Source organism: Natrix helvetica (assembly GCF_964273705.1).
Source record: "Natrix helvetica genome assembly, chromosome: 3".
In the NCBI taxonomy this organism is placed as follows: Eukaryota; Metazoa; Chordata; class Lepidosauria; order Squamata; family Natricidae; genus Natrix; species Natrix helvetica.
Genome location: NC_138549.1, coordinates 40,839,328 through 40,865,306, shown reverse-complemented (window position 1 = coordinate 40,865,306; position 25,979 = coordinate 40,839,328). Strand labels below are relative to the sequence as shown.

General features: G+C 39.4%; 1 protein-coding gene across 2 annotated transcripts in view; it reads left to right on the top strand.

The window, feature by feature from the left end:
* DHRSX (dehydrogenase/reductase X-linked) overlaps nt 1–25,979 on the top strand; it is a 123,238-nt gene that overhangs the window by 72,608 nt on the left and 24,651 nt on the right. For both annotated transcript variants that reach the window (XM_081946595.1, XM_081946596.1), the window contains exon 5: nt 16,248–16,455. In XM_081946595.1, the coding sequence (XP_081802721.1) occupies nt 16,248–16,455 (208 nt within the window). The remainder of the gene's footprint in view (nt 1–16,247; nt 16,456–25,979) is intronic.

The following is a 25,979-nucleotide window of genomic DNA, read 5'->3' as shown; positions in this document are numbered from 1 at the left end:
TCTCTAACAATACATCTTAAATCCATAATGCCTTATCTACTGTGGGCTTCAGTCGGGGAAGAATAACAAGGCCTGCTAGATCTTACAGCAATCCATGATCCCATCAACCTAGTATCCTTCTAGACTACCTATGAGGATTGGGAATTGGGTGTACCATTTTTAGATGATTCTATTCTTTCTTAAGTAGTAGGTGGTTCCAGATAGCGTGTATGAAGGGCGGACTCAGCATCTCCCCATTTAATTAAATATCTCCATGAAGTCAGTAGGGGAGGTCCTCCAATATTTTGGCCTTCAGTATCATAATATGTTAATGTTCTACATCTCTGCACTTGACTGTTCAAGAAACGTGAAATAGAACTCTTGGACTCTCAACTTCTGCTGGAACAACAGATGGAAACTTTCTGGAAGGGCCTTTGCACAGTTGTAACCATTCCTGAAAAACAAGGCTGACCACAATTGACTACAATCATTAATGTCCTTGCCATCTCAGGAGCAGACTATCATAATGTGCTTTATTAAGGGACTGCCCTTGAGAACCAGCCAGAGACTGAAACCAATGCATAATGCCCAGCCCATGTGTTAACACAGACAACCTGATATTGTCAGACAACATCAGTATTGTGGAATGGAATAATTTGAGGGTTTGTTTCTGCTACAGTTCAAAGTACTGATGATTATATATAAAGTCCTACATAGCTTGGGTTATCTTCAAGACTGCCTAGTCAAATAGAATCTGCCTACCAAAAAGTACTTGGGAAGAATGTCTGTTGAGGGTCCCTACGCTGTGTGAAGTACAATGAGAGAGGACTCAGAAATGGACACTTTAGGCAGCTGCTCCCACACTTTGAATGCCTTCTCATCAAAGAGAAGAACTGCACCCTCCACCAAGTACTTACAAAGTTTTCAACAATGTAGCTTAAAAAATGTTCACAGAAATAAAAGTGTGGGAAATCCTAAATCTGTCTGCCTAGTGTTGTAGCTTCTGTGTTGTTATTATAATTAATTTAAAGATATTTGAATTAAGTTAACTGCATTTCAATAAACAAAGTATTATAATTTCTTGTATGTTCTCCATGGTATGCTACAGCACTTAGGGTAATTATGATTGAATGCTACAGAACATATATAATAAATACATACATAATTTAAAATACATAATTTAATCAATAGTCTATACAATCAAACATATAATTATATGAATTGCCCCAGAATCTTGATTTCTGTTTGCACATGCTCTAATGGCAGAAGAATAATGCCTAAATAAAGTCTTTCTTTTACGTACACTATATATATTATTCATAAACACTTTTGCTGCTGCCTTACTTTCTCTGTTAATGTCAGATTAATCAAAGTCTTTTGAAATCAAACTCACTAAGCTAAATTAGCAAATTGCACATAAATGGCAGTTCAATCAAAACAAGGATTTTAAAAGTAAAACCCACATTCTGTATGATCCCATTTCTGCTTCTAAATCTGTTAACAGAATAACAGAATTTTTAAACATGGCATGTTCAAAGTCTTTTTAGACTAAAACTTCCATGATTCCCCTCCACATGACTATATGCTAGATGAGGGAAGGATCAAAAACGATTGGAATTTTACTTGTTTGTACTTGTTTGAAGAACATGGTCTCTGAATACTGTTCTATTCTTTAGAATAGGGCTGTCAAATTCCTGGGCCACGGGCTGGATGTATCACGTACTGGCCTGGTTTAGCAAAGTGGGGGGGAGTCCTGATAAGTCATGTGACGCTGCCGTGACGATGTGAGTTTAACACCCCTGCTTTAGAAAATTTAAAATTCTAACTCAAACTCTAATGATCCTTTTTGTAAATAGGAACAGTGTTACTGCAGTGGTTTTCCTAACCTAGAGGTATCCAAGAAAAATAATGACATTGGATTTGGTAACAAATATTTCACAATTATTGTTAGTTTAAAAACAGCTTTTGTGGTAGCGGTTCATTCTTTTAGGACCTACGAGTAAGCAGAAGACAGAAGTGTGGCAGATTGCTATGTCTTAATGAGATGAAGTAATTGAAAGAACGTTTCCTTGGTGGTTAATCTGGGAAACATTTTCAAAGGCACCCTGCTCCCACTACTCACTAAGGCAACTTTGCATAATCTGTAGTAGCTCTGACAATGGTAAAGGTGGTGGAAAGTACTTAGCTTGCTAACCTGCTATCCTGAATATTCACTTTGGGTGCTAAGGCTAAGACTGTAGAATGGAGGGAGGGCAAAAGGGCAAAAGGACAAGGCAAAGGTCAAGAATTAAATTTTCTTGACAAATAAAAATACAAAAAATAGCACATACCACTAAATCAAACTGAAAAAAGTGGATACTTTAAGAAAAAAAATATCCATCTGACTGACTGAATGGCAAAATAAAGCATTCCGTGCTTCTAGCTGAGCCAACAATTTATCTCTGTGATGGTAGTTCCCTTTAACCATAAGTAATGCAGCCTAGCGAGATTGAATACTGATTCTGTGCTAAAAAATTTTTTTATATATAATCCCAGTATTATGTCAGGTTGCCGAAGCTTTGCTGTGTTCAAAGCCCATCTACTTCTATAATTTGGGTTTTTGTCTGATAAAGAGGCCTATGGAGAACGTGCTCTAGCATAGTTATCTTGGTGTTTAAGAGATTAATCACAAAGAATAATGATTTAATTACAGAAATTGCCTTAACCAAGAATCTCTATTTCAAGGCATTGAGGAGATAAGCAGTCTCCTCAATGCAATGTTTGCAATGTTAATAACAGCAAAAAGTCACCAGTTGAAGCATTTTAAGTCAAGGGTGTCAAACTTGATTTCATTGATGGCCGCATCAGGGTTGTGTTTGATCTCGGGGCCCGGGATAGGCATGGAGAGGGTGGGTGTGGCAAGCTCGACATCACTCATGTTGGGGGTGCTCCCGAACTCTGTTTTCGGCTGCAGTGGTCTCTTGCAACCCTCTGCCAGTGAAAAGGAGGGTTGCCCATGGTCCTCGCGAACTCTGTTTTCTCTGGCAGAGGCACTGCGGGCCGGTCCTTTGCTGTTTCCAGGGCCGCCCCACAGGCCAGATCTAAACACCCTGCGGGCCGGATCAGGCCCCCGGGTCTTGCGTTTCACAGCCCTGTCTTAAAGTATTAGGTGTTAGATTGCATGGAATTTGACCTGGCATTTTTCCATTTTTTACACATTTTTTTTTACTTTGTGTAAATAACCAAGATTCTTGCAGCATTAATTTACAATAGTACTGGTAGCAACTTTGGTAATAGCTGGGATGATCTTGGTCCTCCATTTAGGCAAAGGAAATAATAAATGTTTAATTGTAATGTAGGCTAGTACTAGTCATATAAACAAACTGTAGACTTTTGTCCTACACATTGTATGAAACCATGGGTGTTAACGTCAGCTAATTTGCAATCATGTGATTCATGAGTTCATCTCATCTGTTTTGTGTGCCAGTTGGCATACCAGTTCTATTTTAATCAGTCAATATCAATACACTCATTTTTTTCTTCTAAAACCTAATTAGAATAATCTCACAAAAACAAATGAACAGGCCTTGGGAGAGGAAAGTTCTTTGGCCAGATAAATGTTCATTTAAATTCAAAAGAAGGGTGATTTGAAAAGATGAAAGGTTTGAAACTCACTTTTACTGTCTTCTCTCTAGCTCCATTAATACTGTTTTAAAAATCAATTGGGCATGTGTTGTCACATCCCAGACAACCAGATATAGTCACCACCTCTAGAAACAACAGATGCCCTTCAACCAAGTAAAAATATGTTCGTAATTATTTTGCTGCTGTAAGATGTGGAATTGCACTCAGGGCTCTATAGGATCATTATATATCTGCTTTTTTCTCTCAAAAATGTTATCTTTCCTAGGTTAAACCAACAGGCAGGAAAAAATTAAAGGCAATTGCAAGAAACAAAACAACACTCTAATTACACTGTACAGATCATATCAAATAGTGGTACTAAAAATCACTATGTTTTTCATACAATAATATCACTGCATAAGAATTGATGAAGGGATATAGTGCACTTTTTCTCATTTGAAAAATTTAGACTAAAATTCCTCTATACTTGGACTTTACGTAGAAAACTACAAATTGCAGCATTATATTCTAAATTCCTCCACATCCTATACAAATAGTTAGAAGAGTTAATTAACAAGCTGCTGTAATTTGTATGTAATCACTTTCAATTTGAGCCTTTTACATATATTCTGTTTGTAATAATTAAGATAATGAGAAAAACATCAGCTTCCTAATTTGACACTTGTAGAAGGGAAAGAAAACGGATATGATTGAAATAATGTGCCATATAAGCTTATCTGGCAGAGGGTCAACTGCCTGGCTTTCCATGTTATTTACAAGATAAAGTCATAAGATAATTTTTGGAGGTTGTGTGTTGGAGCACAAGATAATGTCTTAAAAATACCTCTGGCATCAGGTCAACTATCTGTATTGTAACCAGGCCACAGATAAAGAATGTCACCAAATAACCTCCAGATAATGTTTATACTTCCTCTCTTGTAAAAACATATAAAAAGATAGCTAAAGAACCCAAATACTTTGAACTGAGACCTTAAAGGCCTGAGAAAATGCTACACAGCTGGCTCCAGGCTGTTGATGATCTAAAGGACGTGCTCAGATATCTTCAGCTGTATAACTTTGCTACAATAAATAAACAACTTGATCTGAGCCTATTATTTTTGAATGCTCGAACTTAACTTATTACACTTACTTGTTTCACTATCTGCATTGCAGTTTTTAAACTGACCAACCTCAAGTTTCATAGTTTTGGCATTTAATAGCAAAAAGCTTTCTTGTGCTATTACTGAAATTTAGTACCTGTCATCTCTTTCCAAGCTGCTGTGGGAAAAATATGGCAGAAAAAAATCAAAACAAAAAAAACTCATAATATTTCTTTATTGTGCACTTTTATCAAGGCACAATGCAGTTCGGATGGGGGGGAGACCCACTGATATAAAATTCAATTCCATATAATTAATTTATCCAATCAGTAAAACTAATATTTACAATTAAATAATTATCACGGAGTTTTAAATGAATGATCTGTAATACTGCAGAATGCATGTATATCCATAGTTAGTATAAAACAAATATTAACTTGAAAATTAGACTAGCTCCATACAACTTGGAGAAATAATGGACATTATAATTTCACAGAAATAAAGAGAAGGATGTATCTTATTTCAGAATCATGAGTCAAGGTCCTGATCCCTTAATCTAGATCTGGAAACCAACATCCTGAAAGAAGAAACAGAAAGATGATCAACCAGAAGAACATGATGGATGAGCACGAGCGAGGAAAGAAAAAGAGCAGACCCACATCTAAATGTTGGCAAATGGAAGATTCCAAAGACAAGTTTGAACATAGCTTAGATACTTTGAGAGGTTGTGGAAAACAGTGGAAAGAAGACTAGTGTCAGGCCTGTAATTCTGTTCCTTTTAGGATCTTTGGCCTGCCACATAATTAAAACATATATATATTATGCTGTTTCATTGGTATAGTAGTTGGGAGGGGGGAATAGAAAGGAGTAGGATTGTGGAATGTATTGTTATGAATTTCTTAGAAGCTCAAGGTCGTCTTTTGTCTCCACACCTCGACACCTGGCCGGAAGAAGAGGGGTGTACATGCCAGCGTGGAAGTTGAAGATTGGACCATGTGATGAATTATGGGGTGTGGGGAAAAATGATGAACTTTTAACTGGGTGAATTCACCGGATGTACATTAGAGTTGAAATTCACCAGCTTAATGCCAACATGCCTGTCTTATTAAATTGGAGTTTTAAGGACAACTTTGCCTTGGACAATGATTTAATTCTGCATGATATTTGGAACGCTGACATTATTTCAACTCTCCCTTAAAAATTTTTTTCTTTCATCGGGGTACTGAATCCCAGCTCTGACCCAACCTTGGGCAGGACGAAATTTCAGTGAAGATGGAGGAAGGAAAGAATGCAGCAGAGAAAGCTAAGGATGATGGATCGCTTATTTTTGTCGAAACCATCTATGCACCTTCTAAAGAAATGGTTCAACAAGCAGAGGCGAAGCAAAGGGAGCTTCAGCAGGGCGCCCGGCGAAAGGAACCGAAACCAAGATATCCCTCACAGACGGAGTTTGATCTGCGGGAGGAAGTTTCGGGATTTATTGCTTCTCAGGAATGCCTGCTGGAAGGAGGGGGCCCCCCCAAGGGAACTCTGACAGACGGCTGGAGCATGGGGAGAAGAGCAAATGAATGGAGATCTCAGTCGCTATCACGCAGCCAGTCTTTGATGGGCCTTCCGGACCAATTCCGACGCCTAAATGTGAGTGAACAAAAACCCCTGGGGCCCCCAGAACCACCCGGGTGGAGCCTAGCAAAGCCCACATTATCCTTTCCCAGCAGAGAAACTGCTGCGCAGTGGAGCAGAGACCTTGGGTCTTTCCACACAGCCATCAGCGAATCAGCACCGCCCCTCCTGGAGTGAAAAAAAGTTGGGAAGTAAAACTTAACCAGCCGAAAGGGGCCTGGAACACTTTCACCTCCCCCCCTCTGCAAAGCGATGGCTCTGGACCCATCAATCAAGCCAATTCAGGTTGGGCTTTCTTCCCGGGTCATGGATGGGCTCAATGCCAGTGGACGCCTGCCCCTTCCCAACTAATGGCGCCACCCCAAATAGCTGCTCAGAGGCAGAGCCAGGGACTGGGACCACCACAGGGCCCAGCCCCCCCACCAATGCCTCAGCAGGCTTTTGCCCAACCGATGGGTGTGGCCCCACAAAGAAGCTTACCACCCCAAGCAGCAGGCCGACAGGTTGCTCCGGTTCAACCACCAGCACCCCCTCCTCCTCCCACACCCCCAAGGTTCCATGCAACCTATGATGGCAGCCGAGACAAACTAGCTTACTTTATGAATCGAGTGTTGGCATACGTTGACCAAGTAGGCCCACAATACCTGACGGATCGAGAACTGATCCAAGAAATAGCAGAGGGGATGAATGAAGGAGAGGCAGCGCAATGGATAGCGGAACTCCATGAAGAAGCAGCTCCTGAGTTAGATGACATAACGGGGTTCATCCAACTGATGCGGGCCCGATTTTACGATGTGGCCCAACAGGTAGATGCTGAAGACCAGATCCAGGAATTACGACAGGGGGGTCGGTCAAAGAATTAGTTTGGGAATTCCGGAGAATAGCTGGAAGACTACGTTACTGGCCAGAGAGACTATTGGTCTATACGTTCAAAAAGGCCTTAGATCCCAAACTGAAACAAGCTTGTGCCGTAAGGGGGACCCCAGATCGTATCCAAGAATGGTACACCACTGCAATCATACTGGACCACGAGATTAACACCTATCCAAAGCCAGGTACCAGAACCCCTGAAAAAAAACCGTTAGCCCACCGAACACAGAGGCAGCAAACTGGAAAGCTCCTGCCAACCCCGCGTTCCTGGGGCCCCAAAATAAAGTGCTACCGTTGTGGTCAGCTTGGCCACCGGGCATCTACATGCTGGGCTCCAGCCCCAATTCCACAACCACGCCAACCACCTGCCAGCACAGTCAAGAAAACCCCCAGAAAACCCCCAGAAAAAAGTCATCTGGCACAACAGCCAGCAGGGGCAGAGAGTGGAGCCACTGAAAACGCCCTGGCCACCTCAGAGGAGGAAGAGGAAGGAAACCCAGAAGACGACCCAATGGTGAGTGCACCTATCCGCCCCTTCCAAATAAAAGCCAAACTCCAAATACCGAAAACGGGGGTAGAAGGGGAAGTTGGGGTGATTATAGATACCGGCTGCACCCGATGCTTAATCAGCATGTCAATAGTGGAGCAACTAGGTATACGCACCAGACCCCTGAAACATCCCATTCCGTTTGAGCAAGTGGATGGAACCCTAATTGGGGGAGCTCCGGCTACAAAGATCACTGAGTTAGTAAAACTGGTGATAGGCCGCCACTATGAGTTCCTCAGATTCATCGTGGCCCCCGGAATGCAGGAGTCAGTTATCCTAGGGCTTGCATGGTTGGACAAGTGGGAACCTACCATAAAGTGGGAGGATGGTGTTAGAAAGGTGACTATTGGACTTGGGCCGTTACCACCGGTGGAACCAAAAGGTCACCCAGGAACATTGGAACCTAACAGCCCAACCCATCCAGAACCTGCAGCAACCGCAGCAGACACTAAACTTCCGGGAATCCAACGAGTCCCAAAGATCTATTGGGATCTGGCGGAGGTGTTCAGTGAGGAAGACGGAAACTACCTTCCACCTCACCGCGCCACAGATTGTGCCATAGAGTTCAAACCTGGGGTAACCTTACCAAAGCCCAAAATGTACTCTATGACGCCTAAAGAGATGATAGAATTGAGGAAGTACATCGACACCAATTTGAAAAGAGGGTTTATTGAACCAGCAAAATCAAAAGTAGCGGCCCCAGTGCTCTTCAGGGAAAAGAAAGATGGGGGGGGGGGTTCGCCTCTGTGTGGACTTACGAACTTTGAATGCGGTATGCGAAAAGAATACCTATCCCCTCCCTCTCATGAAAGATATGTTGAACCACTTGGCTAAGGGCAAGATCTTCACCAAGCTGGATTTGAGAGAGGCGTATTACCGTATACGAATCTGGAAAGGGGATGAGTGGAAGACCGCTTTTAATACTCCCTTAGGCAGCTTCCAATATAAAGTCATGCCTTTCGGACTACAAGGAGCACCCGCAGTATTCATGCAGTACATAAATGAAGTGCTACACGACCACCTGTACCGTGGAGTACTCGTTTATTTAGATGACATCTTGATCTTCTCTGAGACCATGGAAGAACATGTGAAACTGGTACGGCAAGTCCTGAAAAAACTTCTAGCTGCCAAACTTTATGCAAAATTGTCAAAGTGTGAATTCCACAAGACCTCGCTAGATTATCTGGGATATCGTATCTCCAATGAAGGAGTAGAAATGGACCCAGAAAAAGTGAAAGCGGTGTTAGATTGGAAACCTCCAAGCACTCGCAAACAATTACAAAGCTTCCTTGGATTTGCAAACTTTTATAGGCAGTTTATTCCAACCTTTGCTGAAATTGCCCTACCATTGACTGACCTATTAAGAATGGGGCCTTCTCCTACTAAACCAAAAGCAAACCAACCATTAAAATGGACAATCGACTGTCAAAAGGCTTTTGAGAAATTAAAACAGCTCTTTGCCCAAGAACCCATATTGCAACACCCCGATCCAGAGCGACCTTTCATAATCCAAACGGATGCCAGTGATGTCGCGATAGCCGCGGTGCTACTACAAAAGAATAAAGAAGGCCACCTCTTACCATGCGCTTACATCTCCAAGAAACTCACCACTACGGAAAGAAGGTGGCCCATTTGGGAGAAGGAGGCATTCGCGATCAGGTGGAGCATGCTCACCTGGAGGCATCTCCTGGAAGGGGGGGATATACCGTTCGAGGTATGGACTGATCATAAAAACCTCGAAACTCTCCTTGCCCATCGAAAGTTATCCCCCAAACAGGTCAGTTGGGCCCAATATTTCCAAAGGTTCAAATTTGAAATTAAACACATCCCCGCAGGGAAGAACTTGTTAGCAGATGCACTGTCGAGGAAACCCCAGTTTGACAGTAAGAAGGAAGAAATTTTCCACCCCATCATATCTCCTTCTCACCAAAAGGCAGCTCAAGTCACCAGTCGAAGCCAAGATAAACTGAGAACCGAACTGAAAGCAGCCCTCCAGACAGACCCATGGTTCAACAACAACAAAGACATCCTAACGATTAATGATGGCGTAGCCTGGAAGGGATCCAAACTGTACGTCCCTGCAGAAATGAGATTGCAAGTGCTACAGCGGAGTCATGATGCGAAACTAGGAGGTCATTTCGGATTCCTGAAAACTCTCCACCTCGCTAGACGTCAATTTTGGTGGCCGAAGATGAGGTCGGAGGTGGAAGATTATGTAAGAAGCTGTGCTACTTGTGCAACAATGAAAACCCGTCCGGGAAAGCCCCCTGGACTACTACAACAAGTGGCCAACCCTAGCCGTCCATGGGAAGAGATAGCAATGGACTTCATTGTCGAACTTCCAGATAGCAGTGGTAATAAAGTAATCTGGACAGTTATTGATTTGTTTTCCAAGCAAGCACACTTTATCGCTTGTTCAAGCCTACCATCCGCAAAGAAATTAGCGAAAATGTTTGTGAAACACATTTATCGCCTACATGGAGTTCCAAAAAGGATCATTTCAGATCGCGGAGTTCAATTCACCGCCAAGTTCTGGAGAGAATTCCTAAAATCGATCGGATCCACGCAGGGACTCAGCTCAGCATTTCATCCCAGCACAAATGGGGCAGCAGAGAGGGCCAATGCGATGGTGGAACAGTATATCCGGTGTTATGTGGACTATCAGCAAGACAATTGGTCGGACTTGCTACCTTTCGCTGAAGTAGCATATAATAATGCGGTTCACAGCAGTACTGGATTAACTCCTTTCCAGATTACCAGTGGCATGGAATTCGTTCCCATGCCTGAACTACCTAAGGAACCTCCCTCATCCATGTCCCTGAATGAATGGCTAGAGGCACTAAAGAAGGGATGGGAGAATACCAAAAAGGCACTAACAGATGCGGCAGAAGCCTACAAGAAGCAGCTGATAAACATCGTTCCTTACAACCCCCCTTTCGAGTGGGGGACAAAGTTTTTTTGTCTACTAAATACATAAGATTAAAGATGCCTAGTAAGAAATTAGGTCCAAAATTTCTAGGTCCTTTCCCAATAGAAAAGATAATTAACCCAGTTACAGTTCGACTCAGCCTACCCAGACTCTTAGGGAAAATTTACCCGGTATTCCATTGTAGCTTATTGAAGCCGGTAAGGGAGTCTAGCACGAGACCATCCACCCAAACTCCACCTCCTCCCGTAGTGGTAGAAGGGGAAACACATTATGAAGTGAAAAAAATATTAGATTCCAGGCTGTATAGAGGTCGTTTACAATATTTAGTGCATTGGAAGGGATACCCTTTGTCAGAAGCTACGTGGGTGAAAAGTTGGGATCTGAAAGCAGATAAATTAGTGAAGCAATTCCATGAGAAATTCCCTGATAAGCCAAAGGGTCCCCCTGGGGGAGGAAGAGGTGGTTAAAATTTGATGGTTAACATTTATGTTATTCTCTTTTCAGGAAACGTTTTTCTCTTGAGGAGAGGCCGCCTGTCAGGCCTGTAATTCTGTTCCTTTTAGGATCTTTGGCCTGCAACATAATTAAAACATATATATATTATGCTGTTTCATTGGTATAGTAGTTGGGAGGGGGGAATAGAAAGGAGTAGGATTGTGGAATGTATTGTTATGAATTTCTTAGAAGCTCAAGGTCGTGTTTTGTCTCCGCACCTCGACACCTGGCCGGAAGAAGAGGGGTGTACATGCCAGCGTGGAAGTTGAAGATTGGACCATGTGATGAATTATGGGGTGTGGGGAAAAATGATGAACTTTTAACTGGGTGAATTCACCGGATGTACATTAGAGTTGAAATTCACCAACTTAATGCCAACATGCCTGTCTTATTAAATTGGAGTTTTAAGGACTACGTTGCCTTGGACAATGATTTAATTCTGCATGATATTTGGAACGCTGACAACTGGATGTAAACATGCAATAAAAGGAAAATCCATTGGTATTTTTTCTTAGAAATGACAATTCATATCAAGAAAGCTGAGAAGAAGCTTTTCAAGTCATTCAAGGAGACTCTACTTTCATTATTAATTAAATTGCAGTTTCCAAGATTCTGTATTTATTACCAAAGGGACATTCAAGAAATGTGTAATCTTGCATCCTTGATCTGACCCTCCTATGTGGGGCTTGACAGATAGAAAGCTAGTAAAGAGTTCATGATATTATGAATCATAGGAATAACATGATAATATAATATCCAAAGCAGTTCAAATAGAATTGGAAAAAGGAATCAGGAATCCTAATGTAATAATCTATGCTTAAGCTAATTTATGACCAATAAAGCTTCAAGTGTAAGATGAACATTGGCAGCCCTCACTGTAAGATTAGTTCATGGGTATAAGGTCAATTGAACATCAGTCAAGACTGAGGGCAGCAGGAGACAACTTCCGGCAGCCGAAGGCGACAGACGCATGCGTCTGCCTTCTCGCTGCCTCGGTGGGCTCCCCTGGATTCTAGGGGAGCACAGGGTGCCTTGGAGTGGTGCCCTGCTGTAGGGGCGGCTCGCTGGGACCCCCTGGAACGGTGGTGGCCGCGAGGGGGTCTCCAGCCTTGCCCCAGGAGCTGTGGAGTGCAGGGAGCACGCGGAATCCCAACGCGCATTTCGCCGAGCGCAGCCAGGAAGGAAATGACTAATTTGAATGCAACAGCTGAAGCGCGGTGAGGTGGGGGCTTCCCCCGGGTCTTATACAGTTTAAAACCTTATTGACTGTCTTGCAGTTTTTTTCTGGACTTTGTTTCAACCAGTGAAGGAGTTAAAAGTGGAGGGGGGAGGGAATTTCCACCCCCCTTGGAAAAGCGGCACTTGGAAAATCTCTCCCTTGCGAGGGAGAGAGAGAAAGTTCAAAAAAGTTTAAAATACTTTCACTTCCCTTAATTAATGGGGAAAAAAGGAAAAGAAAACCCCTTTTTTCTTTTTTCTTTTCTCTTTTGACTACAACTGTGAGAGAAAGGATGGTTGAACTGATTCTTCTCTAAGCTATCTATGGGAATTCTGATTTTGCTGTTTCCTGACCACTGGTGCTCGCTGAGCCAAGATGGCTCACTTCCTCTTTCTTCTTTGTCTGTGAGCATGAGACTCCTCCCTTGAAAGACTTTGTTTGCCTTGATTTAATTTCCACCCCAGAGATCTCCAGGAGCCTCTTCAAACAAACTTTTTCCCTGGATTTGGAATGTTTTGATACACCCATCTGTTTTGGTCTTGAATTAAACAACTTATTCTCCTTTGGACTTGTCTGTTTGGTGGCCTCTACCGGCTGTGCTTTCCTACAGACACCATCCCCTGTATAGAACAATAACTATCTCCGAGCTTCATGATGGGTCCCAAAAAATTACCACCTGGAAAGGCCTCATCGGCCCCAACATCTTCTACATCCAGCCCCATTGCCCACCAGTCACAGTTGGGGTTTTTTCTACAACCTAAAGCCCCTGAAGAGAGTTCAAAGGATTTCTCTACTCAGCAGATGCTTCAGGCCCTCTTAAAGGGACAGGATGAAATGAAAAAACAGTTGCAGGACTTAAATGATCAGCTCAGAAAGACACAACAAAAAACTACACAGAACGAGCAGCGGATAGGTGTATTGGAGGAGGGTGCGGTTTGGATGAGGAGCGGCCTGGAGGCAATCCAAAGGGGGAGTATAGAACTTGAGAATCATATGATAAAAACGGAATTTGAAAGGATGTCTTTTTTTCTTAGGTTTCAAAATTTACCAGAAGTTGAGAACGAAGATCTTAAAGAGATTATGACCACAATGCTAGCAGAATATATCAACAGAGATAAACAACAGCTTGGGTGGGATATTGACTTGATTTATAGGATTAACTCAGCCTATGCAAGAACACATAATGTCCCAAGGGAAGTTCATGTTAAATTTCTTAGAAAAACCACAAGAGATGAGGTTCTAGGAGCTCAAAGGGGAGGACCATCAAAATATAAGGATAAAGAAACAGCCATTCTTAAGCAGATCCCAAAGAAAGTAAGAGATAAGAGAAGGAAATATACCTTCTTAGCAAAAAAATTATATAATAATGGGATCTGGTTCAGGTGGCTGTTACCAGAAGGCATGTTGATTTTTTGGGAGGGCAGTAGAATTAGAATTAACACAGTTGCGGAAGCAGAGGCTTTCATGAAAAACATACTGCTCTATTAGGTGATGTGGGGGATCCTACACAAGATACAAAGCAGGGAGGGGCTGAGGCTCTGCCAGTGGACGGGGGAGGGGGAAGAGGAGACAACAAGAAGACTCAGATCACAAAAGTGAATTGAAACACTATTCCAAATGTTGTTACAATGTATTTTTAAGGAAGTGACAAAAGTAAAATGATTGAAACATACTGATGATTTGGTGTTAAACTTAAAACTGCTAATATCTATGTAAATGTTCATAGTTTTCTATTTTTCTTTTTTGTAAAAGTTGCGAGGCCCGGAGCGGCTTCTCCCCCCCTCCCCGCACGATGTAGCTGTCAAAATGTTCCATAACCTTTTACCCTTTTTCCTTTGTAAAATTTTGTAAAACCAATAAAAATTTTAACAAAAAAAAAAAAAAAAAGACTGAGGGCAGCCGAAGGAGGCTTAGTGATAAATATCAGGCCGGAATACGACGTTACACTTCTTATTTATTTTCATCTGTAATTCATAAGTGAATCTCCAAGGTGGAATATTGATAAAATATTCTGTCATAATTAATCACATGCCATCATTTATGGAATACATAATGACTGCCAGATCTCAGGTCTAAAATCTGATAGACCGGTTTTCAGCAGTGTAACATTGAAAAATCCAATTGTGAATCAGGGCAACCAAGGGAAGTATATGAAAAGTAAACAAAATATGTCTGAGAAATTGATATCTGAGGGATATCCACTAGTTCCAAAACTATAAACTGCCTTGCAAACTGAAAGCTTGGGAAAGAAAATACATGACCCAACTGAATGTATGGCCAATCGTGGCCAGGAATCATACCCTATATAGTTTTGCTGCTGATCAAGAGTATTGAATAAGGTTGCCTTTAGAAGTTAAATGCTGTATTGCTCCAGTGCCTGCAGCATGCATATTAGAATGTATCTTGCATAACCCTCCTATTCTGAGCATTGTCAGTCTGTGTGTTACGAAAAGCTCATCTGTGACATTTATATATTGCTCTCAAATTTCAGCTTCACTGGGTGTATCCTCTCATATTGTGATTGAAAACACATTACTCAATGGTATTAAACTACCGTACAGACTTGTTATACAACGGCAATAAATTAAAAGCAGTTTCCAAATACTCCAACAATTTGAAGATGTTTCAGGTTTTTTCTCCCACAAACCATACTGAGAAGCCCGATTTAAACAACTGGGTTACTGTCAGCTCTCCCAGGTAAACCAGACACGACACACAACTAGATGAACTAATTCTACTTTACTGTAAGGTTACATTAATAGGAACTTGCAAGTCTGAAAGTACAAATTCCCACATCACTTTTAATTGCCTGATTCATTAGGGCGAATCCTTCCTTAGTCTCAACCCCCTCCCCAGCTCTTAAACTACTCGGGATTTCTACCTCTCTTGTCTGATTGTTTCCTAGACATCATACCTTCTTTTCATTCCCCAAGGTCACCCACACATTCCATTATAGCCACTAAGTTTCTCTCTCTAAATATTCTGTGCTTTCAAAGAATAAAAATAATGAATATTTCTGCTAAATCTTTAAATTAATGTTCATATTTGGCAATTGAATCTTTATTTGCTTAATTTATAAATGTCCTAGGTGCTAGCATTTGAGTTACTTCCACAACAGAATAATCAGGTCACCTTAGAGTTCTAATCTTGAGAGTTCTCTCACCACAAACAAATATACACATATAAGAATAAAACTGCTGCAAATTCAGTCATGAATTTTTAGACAAATATTTTTATTAATTGCCTTCCTCCTGCATAAAACAAACACACCATTTCTCTGTTGGTTTGTTAGTTTTAGCTTTTGTTTGGTTTTCTATGGAGATAGCCTTGGTCAATTATTTTCTGTGTGTAGAAATTGACTTTTTAATACCTCTGATGAATCTGTACTGGGAAAAAGGCTGGGAAGTATGGAAATCAATGAATAGACTGCACAGAATACAACAAGATTCAGAGATAGTCTGAACAAATGGGTCTTCTGCTTTTGTGATTGTGTTGACATGCAGACAACAATACATATGTATACCTGCTCTTTGTGCCCCCATCAGTGTACACTTGACTTAATGGCAGCATGAGAGAACACAATGTAATGTTGCTAGTTTCTGGGCAAGATTTGTACATTTAAAATTCTGTTTAATTTGTACATACTTTAATCTTCTATTATATATTTTACATTGTATTCCACATAGTATGCCTTATTTTAATTGTGATACTGAGTTAGTTGAAAAGAAAATGCTGCTGATTTATGGATGTCCTGTTTATGGACTTTCTGTGACATATATTGGATGTCATAGGAAAAGAATACATTTCTTACATTTTATTTGGTTATATGAAACAAAATCAGGCATGTACCCACCAAAGTTCACTTATTGTTCAACTCTTCAGCTGCAGTGATGCTGGTACCCGAAAAGAAGACAGAAGATGGGTTTGAAGAGCATCTTGGTGTTAACTACTTGGGACATTTCTTGTTGACAAATCTCCTCTTGGATACACTGAAGCAATCAGGAACACATAGCCACAATGCTCGGATTGTCACCCTCTCATCAGCCACCCATTATGTTGCTGAATTACATCTTCATGATTTACAAAGCAGGTATGCAATTTTTTGTCCTAATATTATTAATCCCTCCCACTCATTGAAAAGTATTTATTAGCAGAATAGAGAGGGCCAGCTGTCTTTTCATTCTATAACTACCTTCAGATTAAAATATACTAAAAAGAAATGGGAGTTTGCATAGAGAAGATTTGCAGGAGGGAGGCTGCAGAGAGGATCAAAGAAAGAGAAATATTACATAAGCCAGCTTCAGAAAAAATAAAATATTCAAAATATTTATAACATTATATATAAAGTAAATAGTCCAGGTTTATTTATTTTATGTTGGTTTGCATGAGGTGTTTGCATATAGGACTTTTAAACAAATTTGGGATGGGAGAAGCTTTGAAGCTTTTTCGCACTTCTCCTCTTGTCAACATTTTCTCTTATCAGTTGTGTTCTGCATTAGACCAGATTTCTTGAACATACTTGCCATTTGACAGTAATTCTGGCAAGTATTAGTTTTAATTTGTTCCACTTAAATCTCTCTATTCATCTGTCTGCCCAGAGCTCAACATTTTGCTACATTTTGATTATGGAATTAATTTGTTCTCTCTCTCTCTCTCTCTCTCTCTCTCTCTCTCTCTCTCTCTCTCTCTCTCTCTCTCTCTCTCTCTCTCTCTCTCTCTCTCTCTCTCTCTCTCTCTCTCTCTCTCTCTCTCTCTCTCTCTCTCTCTCTCTCTCTCTCTCTCTCTCTCTCTCTCTCTCTCTCTCTCTCTCTCTCTCTCTCTCATCTGTCAACTTTGTACATCTTTGCTTGGTCTTGTTAATCTCATTGCTTTAAAAGAAGATACCATAACAACTGTAGTTATAATTATTGATTATTGGTGATTTAGTCAAACTTCCTGACATAAGTCATTAAGGATAGATGATCTAAAGGTACTTTCTTATTATAAGTAAATTAGTGAAATGCAGCCAATTGAATGTAAGCTTCCCTATTTATAAACAAAAATTAATCTTTTTCCATAGTACATACAATTATAGTAATTGTATTAAATGTAAAATTCAAGAGGTTTTTTTCAATCTTCGGTGTCCACAGACATGTTCCCATTTCCATATCTCTATGTTTCTTTTTTGAGTTTGAATTATTAGATTAATAATCCCCATTGACTTCCTTCTCATTTAGACTAGTTGCATTTGTATACATGAAAAACATATTTTAAAATGTGTGTGTGTGGGGGGGGGGAGAGTTCTCTTTAAATTTGGTAATAATACCACCTTGTCTCAACTCTTGAAACATAAACTGACCAATTTTTGTAATTTATGTTTTTTTTTAAAAAAAGCAAATGATACCCAATTTTTAATAAATTGCACAAATTTGCAGGAAACTAATGGTAAAATAGTACTATCTGCATAAAAAGCGCTATTCATTATTAGTAGTGTTATTTGTGTATTAAATCTGTTTTGCATAACTAGAAAATATCCTATGTATGCTCTCAGTTCTTTATTCCTTAGCAGTGCAAGAATATTTCCATCATTCTTCACATATATGTCAGAAGACTGATAATAAAAGTGAGAAGGGTTAAGTCTAGTGTTAGTGTGGAATTAGAATACTTTACAAATTGGTATAAGTATATATAAATGTACATTTGGGATGTGTAATTTTTTTTCATGATTTATAGCACCCCTTTGTGAAAACATATTGCACATGAGTTACATATTATCTTTCCTCTTTGATTTACTGTACTGATTAGTATTTTCATAGTTCAATAGCTTAGGTCATATAATGTTACAGTTCAATTCATGCTGCTAAAGCTATTGCAGAAAATTTATCACTTATTCTAGTTATTATTTGGAGTCGTATATGATGAATAATAGTCCTAAAACACTGGGGCAAAAACGTATTGTGGAAAGTAGCATTAAACCTTAATAGAATGAAACAATTCAAACTGTTTGTCAGAGAAAAGTTTTGCTTTCTGTAGGACACAAAGTGCTTGGCCAGGGTTATCATCTGTTGGCTGAAGTATAGAGATTGTTTTTAGACCACACCCAGGGGCACCTTCATCTCCAGCGGTCTTTTGCTTTGAATCACAATAAAATAACACTTTGCTTTAAAATGTTTGTGTAGATCCAGTGGGAATAAAGATGGTTTTCTAGGAAGTATTAGTCTAAGCCCAGTTTTGATAATAGGAACTTCACAGTTCATTTGGAACTTCAGTAGCTGTGTATCAGCATGCTTCACTGAGGATCCCACAGTTCATGTCTTCCTAATGTATGCAGTTCAGTTCCTGTAATTTGCAGCAATGGCTCAGCATTCTGGAAGTTACAATCAGCACATCCAGAAAATATTCAGATTAGATGTAGTGTCCTTTAATTGCAAAATAAATTGATTTCATTTAGGGATGCTGTTCAGAATGGAGGAATCGGATCATTCTTCTTCTCTTCCTCTGTATCTATCACTTTAGTTTTCTTGACTTACAAAAAATTAATGGAAGAAATATGTTTGGAACATACAATTTTAAGTATTTTATTCCTGAGTGTGGGAGTAGTTTTTGAAATGTGTTTTAAATCTCCAACTCATGCAAATACTTATTTTCTTGCTTTCAAAAGCTGAAATAATGGCCTCATTTCACTTTGTAGAGCTTTGGCCTAGCACAAGACTTAATGGTAGTTAAATTAATGTATAATTTAGGTGTGCCATTTTTTCTTTACTGCATATCTTTGAAACTGCATATGCATATACAAAGGAATAATGTACCTCTATATTCATGCATTCCAGAGTAAAAAACATCTTCTAATGGATAGTTCTCTTTGGTCCATCATTTACTTCAAAAGAAGTACTGTAATTTGCATTGAGAGCCTTTATATTTTTGAAATTATGTGCTTCCTTTTCAAGGAGGAAAACAAGAAGCAGCACTGCCTCATAAGAATCTGACTTCAGATTCGTTAGGATGGGCAAGCAATAAAGTAGGTCCTTTTGTAAAAGGCGAAGTCTGTTGAATTTCCCATTCATGGTTTACACTATGACTGTATAATAAAACATTGTATCTGCACTTATTAAGAACAATCCTTAATTTCAGTAATTTATTCTATGAATAGTTATTATTGATCTCATCTGTTTCCATTTTTGCATTTTACTGTGATAGAGATTTCTTTTTTTTCCTGCTCCAGTTGTGTCTGATTCTTCAAGACTGGCTGGACAAGATTTCAGAAATGGTTTGCCATTGTCTCTTTCTTACCGCTGAGAGAAAGCGACTATTCCAAGGTCACCCATTTAGCTTTGTGCCTAGGGCAGAACTAGAACTCACATTCTCCCAGCTTCAAGCCTGATGTCTTAACCACTACACAAAACTGGCTGTTCATAGATTAAATTACATTTTGCCACATAGAACAATGGTTCCTGCCCACATACATAAGGGATTTGAGGTCTAATTAGTTATTATATCCTGAAACTACCTTGTGCCTTAGTATTTGTTATGGCACTCTCACTATAAGAACATGATAAATTCTGAAGCATAGGAGATTTTGCATCAAAAAGATTTATGTCCTGAGTGTGTCCCTGCAGAAATTCTTCAGCCTTCAAAAGCTGCGTACTCATATTAATGCACAATTCTGAAGCCAAAGTTCAAAAATTAAGGGCGGAATTGGGCAAAAAACCCAAGTCAATTGAATCCAAATAATTACATTTAAATAAGGTTATTGTGGGGGATGTATAGATTTCTAAAGAGATGCTCTTCCACTACCAGGCCCATTTCCTGCATCCTATCTAGGTTCTCATCCAGGTCTCAGTTACACATGCCAGCCTGCTTCCTCATCCATAATCAAGTCATGGATGAGGACAGTCTTACTGTATATGACCTTGGCATTCAATAGCACTAGTCAGAGCTCAAGTCTAGTAAAGTTCTTAGTGACCTGGTTTAGAGACGAATACTAAGGCTGAAGGTATCAATCATCAGCCTTGCCATTCCCGCAAGTGGCTGGCCCCAGCTTCTTGCCGTATCTCTCTCTTTGTCCATCATGACCTTAATGAAGCTATGTGGAGTCAATTTTCAGCTGGGGGAAAAACAAGACCAATTTTTCATTTTTACAATTTCATAGATTTTAATCTATTCATTTTCCAAAACTCATCAAAGCAAATAGGCTTATCATAATCCTGTACCTTTAAAAATAGCATGATTCAGGTAACATTAAAGAATGAATCTGAAAAATACTGTACCCTTGAAAAATTGACTAATGTATTCGACTTCCGGTCCCTGTAGGCGACGGAAGTTTCGTCTGCCGCTTGTCTTCTCGGTGGGCTCCGTTCAGGAGCACAGGGGGCCTTGGAGGGGTCCCCTGCCACAGGCGGCTTGTTGGAACCCCCCCAGACTCGGCGTCAGCCGGTGGGTTTTTTTCCAGCTTCGCCCCAGGAGCCGGGGAGCAGAAGGGGGGGCATGCTTGCCCCTTCGCCGAATGGGTTCCAGGAGGAATAAGTTAATCAAAGGAAGTGTGGCTGAAATGTTGGTCATGGAGGATCCTTCCTAATCTCTTCAACTATCGGTAATGGATAAGCAGCAGACTATTGTAATTTCCTGTTCAATCTATTTAAAACCGAAGATTAGAGGGGGGAGTTTTTTTCTTTAACCCCCCCTCGGACAAAGCGGCATTTAAACTCTCTCTCTCTACTTTGGAATGGAGAGAGAACAAAGGCTGACTTTCCACTTGAATTAACTATGCGAGAAAGATTGAAATCACAGTTGCAAGAGTGCTTGCTGAGCTGTTTTTAAAAATCAAAACTTTTGCTCTTCTCCCTGCGAAAAGGAGGAGTCAAGATGGCTCCCCTCCATTCTCGTTTTTGTACTTATAAATGAAGTCTGCCTTTTGAAACCACCCTGAGGAAAAATGATAATTTCTGGCATCTTTTAATACCTCCCTTGAGGGTGCTCTGGATCTCTTCTGCTATGTGGACTTTCTGGATTTTGATTATTTGGCTTCTCTCTTTCTGGTGTACCTCTGTGTCTTGGAACAGTGAAGGAGAATTAACTTTTTACTTTCGGATTCGCCTGCCACCTTGGACCAGCCCGGTTGCGCGCTCCAATGACACCATTTTCTTTGTATAAGACTTACCATCTCTGAACGTAGACAATGGGACCTAAGAAACCACCAACGGGCAAGTCACTATCGGCTCCCGCCTCAGCGACTTCCAGTCCAAGTACCCATCAGCCGAAAATTACATCATTGCTACAAAAAGAAGCAGCTGGAGAGAGCTCAAAAGAATTATCTGTCAACCAAATGTTTCAGGAAATTATGAGAGGTCAAAACGAACTGAGGAAGGAAGTGGCAGATCTCAAAGATGAACTCAGAGGGGTACAACATAACACAACAGAAAATAGACAAAGAATTGTGGTGCTGGGGGTAGCTGGGATGGGGGAAAAGGTTAAGGAGGTCCGAAAGGGAAATTTAGAACTGGAAAATTTTATGGCCAAAATAGAATTTGAAAGAATGTCTTTTTTTTCTCAGGTTCCAGAACCTACCAGAGACAGAAAATGAAGATCTTAAAGATATTATGAGCACAATTTTAGCAGAATACCTTAAGAGAAACAAAGAGCAGATGTGGTGGGATATGGACCTGGTTTAAAGAATTAATTCAGCATATGCCAGAACCCATAATGTTCCAAGAGAGGTACATGTTAAATTTCTCAGGAGGACCACGAGAGATGAGGTGCTAGGGGCCCAAAGGGAGGGACCTTTAAAATACCAAGATAAAGAAATTACCATTCTAAAGCAAATTCCGAAAAAGATAAGAGAAAAAAGGAGGAAGTATTCTTCCTTATCAAAGAAACTGTACAATAGAGGAATTTGGTTTAGATGGTTATTGCCAGAAGGAATGCTGATTTTCTGGGAGGGAAGCCGAATTAGAATTAAGACAGTGGATGAGGCCGAAGCCTTTATTAAAAAACATTTTTCTCTCCCAGAGGACGAAGATAGCGGAGGTGGGGAAAAAGGCAGCAATGTATAAGACATGGGGAAGGGGGGGTATGGCTCCACCTGGGGACAGGGAGAAGGGAGCAATATTGAAAAGGCTCAGGTCAATAAATAAAATAAATAAATATATCTGAAATATTATTGTAATTGTTGATATACTAGAAAGTGACAAAGAAAGAGATGATTGAACACATGGTTGATATAAAGTAAGAATTCTGTTTATGCTTATCTTTTATATGTTATTTTTAAAATTGTAGAAGCGTGAGACTTGGAGGGATTTCTACTACTAACATGGGAGCTACCAAAATTTTCTATGTACCCTATTACCTTTTCCCCATAAATGCTTTAAAACCAATAAAAAATTTTACAAAAAAAAATGATTAATGTAAACAGTCTTTTATACTGGCAAGAACGTGCAGTTGTATTAAGAAAGAAAGAAAATAAACTGGAAAAACAACTAGCCAACTTTGTTTCGTTGCACTTAGCAGCAGAAGCAGAACAGAGAAGAATGATGCATAGAGCTTTAAGATTACAAAGCTGTAGAAGTTAATGATAGTATGAAAAATAATATGCAGGGTTTAAAATAGTTTATGTAGAAGGATGGGGATTTAAATAGGATTAGAGATAAGATCAAAGACATAGGGAGGGAGAAAAAAGATGAGAAAAAATTTAGATATACTATATGCTCTAGTGGTAGAGTATACACAATATACTCTAGTGGTAGAGGAGAATGATTGAACATGTCAATAAGGAGAAATGTCTGCATATCAAGAAAGATGACAAGAGCAAACATTTTTTAAAAATGTGTACCTGTATTTAAGAAAACTTAGTTATGTAGAACAAGCAAACATAATAATTTTATATGTGCTGTCATCACCATGAATCCTTTAGTTAACACATAGATAAAAGTGACCCAAAAATATTTCAAAGTGTTATATTAAGTGACCGATTTGTTTACTAAAACCAACCATACATACAGTATAATCTGTCTTGTGATTTAAGGAAGCAATTCTTTAATAACTGTAGCAATGTTGATAATGAGTACAAGCAATATCTTAGAATGGAGTGGAAAACCTTGATTTTTATGACTTGTGGACTTCAACTCCCAGAATTCCTGAGCCAGAATGCTGGGAGTTGAAGTCTACAAGTCAAGGTTCCCCATCCCGTCTTAGAAAAACCAGCAACACTCACAATCATATCATACATATTTACTTGATTATGTTGTTTTTCAAGAAGGTCTTGGTCAAATTAATTCAGTATAGCCTGAATGATCAATATAGTATGAAGTTAGGAGGGATTCATTCCAGAGAAGAGAACAAGTCTCTTTTTAGTTATTTTTCCTTTACTGCAGGAGTGGGGAATTATGACCCTTTTATGACATGTGGACTTCAATTCCCAGAATTCCGGAGCCAGCATGGCTGGCTCAAGAATTCTGAAGTTGAAGTCTACAAGTCATAAAAGGGGAACATAATTCTCCAACTCTGCTTTACTGGTTAAAAGCAAGTATCTAGACAACTTGATAAGTAGAAAACATCTGGCTTTGTTGGGCATTGTTGCAGAAGTACTTTCATTATATTCAGACAGTAAATATGCCCATGGATACTTCCTTTTGTATACTGTTTGGAATTTATTTATAAATAAACATGTTGGCATATGTGTATGCAAACACAATTAAAGAAATTTAGCCCAATATCTGAAAAACACTTGGATAAATATGCTTAACTATAAGTGAATATTAAAAGAAGAAGCACGTTTGTTGGTTTATTTATTGATTAGGATATTCTGTACTTAAAACTACAGTAGGTATGCATGTACAGTCGCGAGAAGACTAAGGGTAAGTGTATGGATATCTGTGAAATCCATTGTCTTTCCTGAAGGACTTTCTCCATCTATTTTAGTTGAAAGAACAGTTAATTTTATGCAGTTGCCATGAGTCCTTCATGTTATTCTCAAATAACTAAAAATATTCCTCTTTTTGAACTGCTAATTTTCAGAATTTTGTGTCACTTCAAAGCTATAGATTTAAATAGTAAGGTATGAGTAGTGTGCAAAAAATGACAAATGAATTTCACACCTATTGTCAGCAATCAATTTAGTCCTGGTATTATGCTACTCTATTCCAAAATGGCTCCAAGTACAGTGTGAGTAATCTAGTGTGCAAATACATTTATATAAAGTTTTATTGCCAACAAAAATAGAATTGCATAAATTGCATAGGTGGCAAGAACTGTGACTATTGCCATAAGTTACTCCCCTGACAAATACCTCTAGGAAATTAAATACAGGTTTATTTCTACCTGATGAAGTGGAAACACTCTCAAAACTTTCTTCTACCATTGCTGCATACTTTGTGAAGTGATAAAATGCTAATAATATAGACAGTCACTCATGCTTTGCTTTTCACCTTACCTGAACAATCTGTACTAAATTTTCAATTGTTCCAGCTTTATATTTAAGGAAATTATCAGTCTTCCATAGGCAGAACAGAGTGCTCTCAAAACTCATTATGGGCCTGGAAATAATTGTGACCTTCTTAGTCTCCAAATACCAACTCAGACGTTTAGAGCTTTGATATAAAATATATATACCATTTTTTAAAAATCCTGACTCCTGGCAGCAGTAATTTAATTATAGCTCTCTAATTGTAAGCTTTACCCAATTATGTATCTCTAAAGAGGAAGCTCAAACAAAAGTCTTGATAGGTAAAAAGCCTCTAGAAAGTTAGAACTGACATGAAGTAGTCCTTGATGTATTATTCTAAATTGTGTCAATCAATATCCATTCGTTTCTTCTTAATAATGAGCAATATTAAGTAGAAGTAGGTAAATGAATGGAAGAACTTAGCACAATAGAAACAGTAATTGGAGCCTAATTTAGATTAGTGCTATATGTTACATTATTTTTCATATAGTGCTGCATCTTTTGTTCAGTGAAATATGAAAAAAATGCCTAAAGTACAAGATATTGAACCAGACAAAATAAGTTTCATTCTAAGATAATATATAGTGCATTGGTGCAAGATACCTTGTACGCTGACACAAACTCATCTTCCTTAATGCTATCATTCTTCATTCTTTGTTCTATGTAAGATTGTAACCTCATTCTAAGGAGGATATAATTTTAATATAGTTTTTAAAATGTTTGTTTGCTTTGCTGTCATAGATAGCAATCCACAAACTTAAAAATTAAGGTTATTTGTCACATGCTCAGTTGCAAAGTCATGTCTGACCCATTGCGACCCCATGGACAATGTTCCTCCACACATATTTTGTCCAACAAAGGATAATTTTCTAACTATAGTTCCATGTTTATAACTAATTACTTTTATATTTACTTTAAAATACATATATTCTGTGTATGTAAATACAATACAATACAATACAATAGTAGAGTTGGAAGGGACCTTGGAGGCCTTCTAGTCCAACCCCCTGCCTAGGCAGGAAACCCTATACTGTTTCAGGCAAATGGCTATCCAACATCTTCTTAAAGACTTCCAGTGTTGGGGCATTCACAACTTCTGGAGGCAAGCTGTTCCACTGATTAATTGTTCTAACTGTCAGGAAATTTCTCCTCAGTTCTAAGTTGCTTCTTTCCTTGATTAGTTTCCACCCATTGCTTCT